Here is a 6,534-nt window from a genome sequence, read left to right as displayed (position 1 = left end):
TCACTGTACCTGCTTAGCACAACAGACAGACAAACTCAGTAACTAGCAGGTGAACAAAGGGGAGCAGTGAGCAGATAAAAAGCTAGATAGACTCCATATGAATGGTAATGTTCTTCCCTATCTGCTGGATGTGTAAATGAGCAACTGTTTGCTAACAAGTTCACCATTTCAACTCAAAAGGAGATAATTCATTATGTTCAGTGTTGTGTTCAGAGATCGTTCTGCTGTCCTCAAGTGGCCTGAAAAAGCAGACACAAATCTCATGATAAAGTGAAGTTGCTGCATGACTACCGACTACTTCACGTAATCATATAAATTAGTCCACAGCAGTACAGGTGGCAAAACTCATACTCTGAACCATTATCACTGGCACTCTATAATGGCCCTGTCCTGCGCCATCACTACCATCACTGCAGCTGACCTCATCAAAGCTGGACGACCCATGCTGACCTCATCAACACTGCGTGACCCCCTGTGACCTCATCAAAGCTGGACGCCCCATGGAGCCCTGAGGGCTGACGACAGGCCCTAAGAAAACACCCCATCCATTAGGGTGCCAAGAGCACTGTAAATGTGGAGTGTCAGCGCCAGCCATCTTCACTGTCATGCCCAATTCTCCAACCCCCCACCGAAGCTACTCTCCGGACAATGGAGCTGCTGAACCTCCAACCCTCCCAGCCACAATGTCCGCCCACATTGGCTGGCAGCAGTGACAGAAGGGGGTGCCGGATGGGGAGGCCTGCTGCAGGATGGGACGCTTATTGAGTGTTTGAGCGATGAGCCAGGTCATCACATCTACCCAACTCATCCATCATGCCCCACAAACAGACACAAATAAAAAGGACACATTCCTGCCTCCGCTCCCATTACCACATTCAAGCCCTCTCCAGCCTTTTCTCTCGTTCCCTCTCTCTATGCGAGCCAAGGCTTGGAGAAAAAAAGAGGACCAGAGTTCAGGCTCTCCCTCGCTCTTGGAGGCCATGGGAGCGCCAGAAGAAAGCGCCAGGTGTTTTTTTTGACTCTGACTCTTAGTATAAATTCCCATTTGGGCCAAATTGATGGGCAGCCAGAAGGACTGTATGGAGTAGGGAGGTGTAAGGGAGATGGGAGACAGTGGATGAGTAAAATGTTTAAGTAAAAATAAACAGAGAATGGAAGACATGTCAATTTGCATTGTAGTCCTTTATTTCTTAGTTGTTCCTCCCACAGTATTGAATTGAAATGCATAACAGTTACATTGTAGAAAGCATTAAAACAAAGTACCTCAACTTGCTGATTACTTTTTAAAATTGATTATAAACAAAACGACGACATAAACAAAGAAAAGAAATCTGGTCCCTCAAAACGGGAGAATAAATGAAAGTAATCTGTTATTTATCATAAATTTGGCACAAGGGATTAACATGAACCGAACGTCACACAAGCTTGCAGACAGCCGTAGAAAATGTCAGATACAGATCTTACCAGACCAATCATGCGTTTATGAAGAAATTATACCTGGCTTTTTTTTAATATCATTCTTTCTAATGTTTTTCATTTTTTACAATTCAATCATTAAATTGTCATAGAAAAAAAACCTAAGTAATATCTATTCATCAACCGGTTTCATTAGAAGAATAAGGAGTGAATTGTATGTTTAATACTATCCGGCACTCAAATGTAATCTACAAACCCCATTGAATTCTGGGATAGGCCCGGTGAGGAATCTCCTCTTCACCTGGGCTAAGAGCAGTGCTATTCAGTAAACAAACTACAGTTTGCCAAGAAATAAATACAAATCTCAACATACAACAGCAAATAACAACAACAACACCAACAAAAAAATGAAAACAAAATCATGATTGTCTAAAAATGAAAGACACACAAACATAGAGTAGCTAACGACTAGCATTCAGGCTATTTAGTGGTATTGTTGGCTGACTAGGATGGATTCAAGGGTTTGAAAAAAAAAGACATATGCCCTTTACAGAACAACAATTAACTTCAGCACTGGCTACTTATTTCAGTTAAAAAAAAAAACATTGTGTTTTCTTCTCTTCCACTAAAAAGACAATCTATTTATATCCTTTCACAGATAGCGCAGGCGGGCAGGATGGAGTGCAGTGGAGAAGAGTTGGTAGACACTTGTGTACAGTGCTATGATTGTGCAGACACACGCAGCTATGAAAACGCAGATGGGAAACTGGCCTGATTTCAGTTTAACAATTACTTTTTTTGTTTGTTCTTCAATGACTTCAGTGATATGAAAGCGCTGCTAGCTCTGTCCTTACATGGAGCGGTTTTCCTTTAAACTGAGGTTGCTAACCCCGCCCTTCATTTTTATCATCAAGTACATGTACTTATGAGAAACACCTGTGGATCTCTGGGGGTTAAAGGGAATTCTTGTAATATATTTTAAAGATACTTTTGTCAGATGAGCCAGGGCTCTGGCTCTAGGGGGAATCTGGCTATCTTAGAGACACAACCAAACTCACCTTCTCAGCATTAAATGTTTTCCCTGCATTCTATGTGCTGGGCAATAAATGCAGTCTAGAAATGATACATCAGCACATCCATCTTCCATGTCCACCAGCTGCCTTTGCTGTGCAAAACAAAGAATTTCAGCAGAATAAATACAGCTATTATTACTTATTATTATTTTCACCACAATGATCATCAATGCTATCATCCTGGTTGGTGTTAATGCAATTAAATTTTAAGGTCTCCGAGGGACATTTGCTCTCTATCTGTTGAAGGTTTTTAGGGCTAGGGTTAGGCTGGGTTCTGCGTGGACAGAGACCCTGCTTTGTGTGTGAGGCACTCCGCTCAGCAGTCAGATGGGCCGTGGTTCTGCTCAGCAGTTACTCTGTAGACGATCAGGGGCCACCGCACATAGCCCCTGCAATGGGCTCCCAGTGCCATAGGTCAGGTTTGGGGGGTTGAAAGGTGAAAGGAAAGCGCAAAGGGGTGTCATCATACGTGGCTGAGAGACTGGATGGCACTGGATTCAGCAGCAGCCCGTGCCAAATTGTGCCACATGGTGGCCGGGGTATGGGAAGCTGGGTGGAGAGAGTCCTTTTCAGCCAGAGATAGCATCATGGCGTATGCCTGAGGGAGAGGGAGACAAATTATATTTAACTGTCATTCTTAAATGCAAATATGTATGTGCATTGCTAGGTAAACAGGTGTGCATGCTAGTAAACTGTCAATGTTCTTTTACCTGAGACTTAGATTTCCTAAAAAGTGGCTGTTTGACCGCATCAGTCAGAGAGGGGGAGCCAAATGATGCGTCATCCTCGTCTCCATCACTCAGCTCGCTCTCCTCCAGCTTGCGCATCTCTGAAAAGTGACGAATATGATCCAAGGCTGAGTAGCCACTCTGGTCCTGCTCATCCTTAAACCTGAAGGTCAAGCATAAAAACATTAAAATAAGGAAATTTCTAGAAACTTTTGATGGCACATTATCATTTACATAATGTCAAATTCTGTTTTAGTTGCATCGAATTTACCTCCTAGGAGAGGCTTTGCAGTTGAGGTTCAAGTCGTTGGGTCCACTGAAGTCCATTTCGTCTTCTATGATGTCATCACTGAGGCTACTAGGAAGCACTTCGTCTTCCTGTTTCCCAGGGGTGTTGCTAGGCTCTTCCCCTTCTTCTTCATCAGCACCAAGCTCCTCAGCATACTCATCTTCCAGGTCACGGGACCCATGGCTGGCCATCATTGGCTTCTCTTCTTCAAATGGACCTCCATTTAACCTGCAGACCAGGAACATTGTTTAGATCAATACAGCTTGATAAGTAGTAGTGAGTAGTACATTTTAAGGAGGAATACATTACAGTGACAGCTCCCTCATCAGCTGTGCCTTTAACAAATAAACTCCATTTATGTTTAGGAAAGTAATCAAGAAACTAAGAATTCTTCTGGTACTTGTTAAATAAATCACAGAAGGAATAAGACACTGAAGTAAAACATATACACACGTTTTGCACATACTGTATACTGGCTGCAGTCTTTTGCCTTTTGTTTTTAGTTTCCTACATATTCTTGTGAGAATTCTTTTTCTTTATAAACAAAAACAAGCATATGGGATAAAGAACAGAGAGAGGTGGATCTGAGGCAGGACATGGCAGCTGAGATTGAGAGAGCCGGAATCCCGTTTATCATTGAGGCTCTGAAGCCCCTTTGGGCAGAGCAGCATTGGGTTGATCGTAGCAGCACTTAACTGGAGTGCTTCGCCTCTCTCATTGTTTATTTTCTCTACTATCTTGTATTCATCTAATAGGCAAAATATTTAGCTGACAGCCCCATTTGGTGGGAGAGTTATGAGAGTGTTGCCAACCGGCTCATTCCTCTATTCCTGCGGAGGGAAAGAGGGCGAGTTATCCAAACTGCCTGAGTCTTAATCTGTCCCTCTGTCTCAGCGCCACAGGAAACCACCATTTGGTAAATCATCTGGAACCACATTTAGACTGATTCACTAATTACACTCTGGGACGTCTTTCGTCAGCCCCTAAAAATGCCCTTTCTCGCACAAAGGATTCAGAGGCGAAGACTGAGAACTGGACGCGTAGAAGTAGATAGATAGGAAACAAAACCCATCAAGCACATCACCACATAATTGTAGGGTGCTTATAAACAGGATACCTGCACAGGATTTGTTAAGAGATGCTTCTGAGCGTGCAGTGACTTTAGAGGAAGAGGAGAGAGGGAATTATTAAAGATTACCCTTTAGCACATACAGTATCTACATCATCTTTTATCAGCAGCCAATAATATTGTGCTTTGGACAGAGCTCCTGCTGGGATGGAGAGTTTGAGGCCGAAAGGTATTCGCGCTTGCAGGGCTGAAAAGACGGACTTACCAAAAGAGAGAGCTAGAGCTCTATTATTAAGAAAACAGATTCACTAATTACACTTTCAAAACGTGGTAATTTGCTGGGGATAAAGTATCTATCAGAAGTAGTCAGGAGCACAGCACTTTGAAAGGAAACACGGGCCGACCCTTTGACCCCACCCCCTCTACCCTCTTCCTGTAGGCAGACATGTTGGTTCCAGATGTGGTGGGCTAACTGCTGCTCTCCCCCTCCTGCTTCTCTCCCCATCTCTCTGACGCTCTACCGCCCCGGTCCTGCTCTCACAGGCCTTTAGCACAATCATACACCAGTCTGCGAGATCTCTATCCGCACTCACAATCTGCCCAGTGATCACACCGACGTGAGGCACGTGAAAACAAACTCAGAGACCTGAGCAGACCTCTCAACTGCTATCCGACCTGATCACAGCTCCAAGGATTTATTTGCATAATGCTCAGAAATAGTTGCATGCACACAGATATCTGTTCGTACGTGTGGCCGAAAGGCAAGTGACATATGTAGCTCCTGCTGTTTCCAAAACCTGCCATTATCCTAAATGTCATCACAGGTGATTGCGCTTTACTCCAGACCTCTGAGCATGATGCTAATATTACCAAAGGCTGACTGTGTGGTATCAAAATGCAAGGTTAAAATGGGCTGATAGCAGCTGACCCATTATTTATCACTATTCAAGCCTGGATAGTCTTTTCAAAGTCCAACAATCCTGATGGCCAGGGTACATAAAACTGTACTCACCCTTCCTCAGAGGGGTCCGGTGATGTCTGGTTCTGGCCTGTGTTGCTGATGAAATTTCTTATTTCATTAAAATAAGAGTCTTCTTTGTCATCCAATATGGCACTGCCACCTTCCGGTTCAGACTGTGGGGACGACATTGCAGTGCCTGCAGAAAGAAAAAATTAGTATTGCAAATATGCATTTTGAATGATGGTTGTGTGTCCATTAAAACACACATTTTCATAGTTTATTAAATGATGTTGAGAACTCGTCATTCTGTATCTGCTAATTCCGATGCTTCAATGGAATTACAATAAGTGCAATATCAAATATATTGCTAGTGATGTAATCGTGGACCCATTACATCATAGGGGGAAAACTGTACTGTGCATCAAGTTCAACACACTTCAGTAGAATTCTCCGTGACATATTTAGTATCTTTGGAAACCTTGAGTTCTTGACTACAATTTAAAATTAAATCATGTGAGTTATGACAATGCTTGTCCACACAAAAGGCATTTTTAATGTTGGACCAAACAAAGTGTCTTTGAGGTTTAAGCAACAAATGTATTATTATTTTAACTACTGTATGATGAAACTGCTTTTCTGCTTATCAGCTTCCAGTTTTATCTTTGTGTTGTGGGTTGGGTGAAACGCTTGGCAGATAATTGATTTTGCATTTGATAGAGTGAACATTGTGTCTGATTAAGTGAAAACCTCCTACAGTATGAGGACTGTTGCTTTCAGCTGTTGGCATGGTGTCACTGCTTGTTCTGCAGATTTAGAAGTCAGAGTGATGCAACCTATCAAACCCAAAAGCTGTGCTGCTGATTAAAGGAGCTCATTCAGAAAAAAAATATTTTGTGCTGTTGCTGAGGAAGATTTATGTATTCTAATTTGTCAGCTTCTAAAATCGTTTCCAATCATGGGTACTGTACATTTAAAAAAAAAAAAAAATTCAGCAGAAG

The 6,534-nt window shown here is 42.6% G+C and overlaps 1 protein-coding gene across 14 annotated transcripts in view; it reads right to left on the bottom strand.

The window, feature by feature from the left end:
• Positions 1 to 1,163: 1,163 nt before the first annotated feature.
• mecom (MDS1 and EVI1 complex locus) overlaps positions 1,164 to 6,534 on the bottom strand; it is a 139,086-nt gene continuing 133,715 nt past the window's right edge. For all 14 annotated transcript variants that reach the window (XM_032508541.1, XM_032508534.1, XM_032508527.1 and 11 more), the window contains 4 exons: positions 5,588 to 5,732; positions 3,489 to 3,734; positions 3,200 to 3,380; positions 1,164 to 3,087 (listed from right to left, as the gene is read on the bottom strand). In XM_032508541.1, the coding sequence (XP_032364432.1) occupies positions 2,953 to 3,087; positions 3,200 to 3,380; positions 3,489 to 3,734; positions 5,588 to 5,732 (707 nt within the window). In that variant the 3' untranslated portion in view covers positions 1,164 to 2,952. The remainder of the gene's footprint in view (positions 3,088 to 3,199; positions 3,381 to 3,488; positions 3,735 to 5,587; positions 5,733 to 6,534) is intronic.

Source organism: Etheostoma spectabile, chromosome 3, assembly GCF_008692095.1.
Source record: "Etheostoma spectabile isolate EspeVRDwgs_2016 chromosome 3, UIUC_Espe_1.0, whole genome shotgun sequence".
NCBI lineage: Eukaryota > Metazoa > Chordata > Actinopteri > Perciformes > Percidae > Etheostoma > Etheostoma spectabile.
The sequence above is the reverse complement of the archived record's forward strand: the minus strand, read 5'-3'. Positions and strand labels throughout refer to the sequence as shown.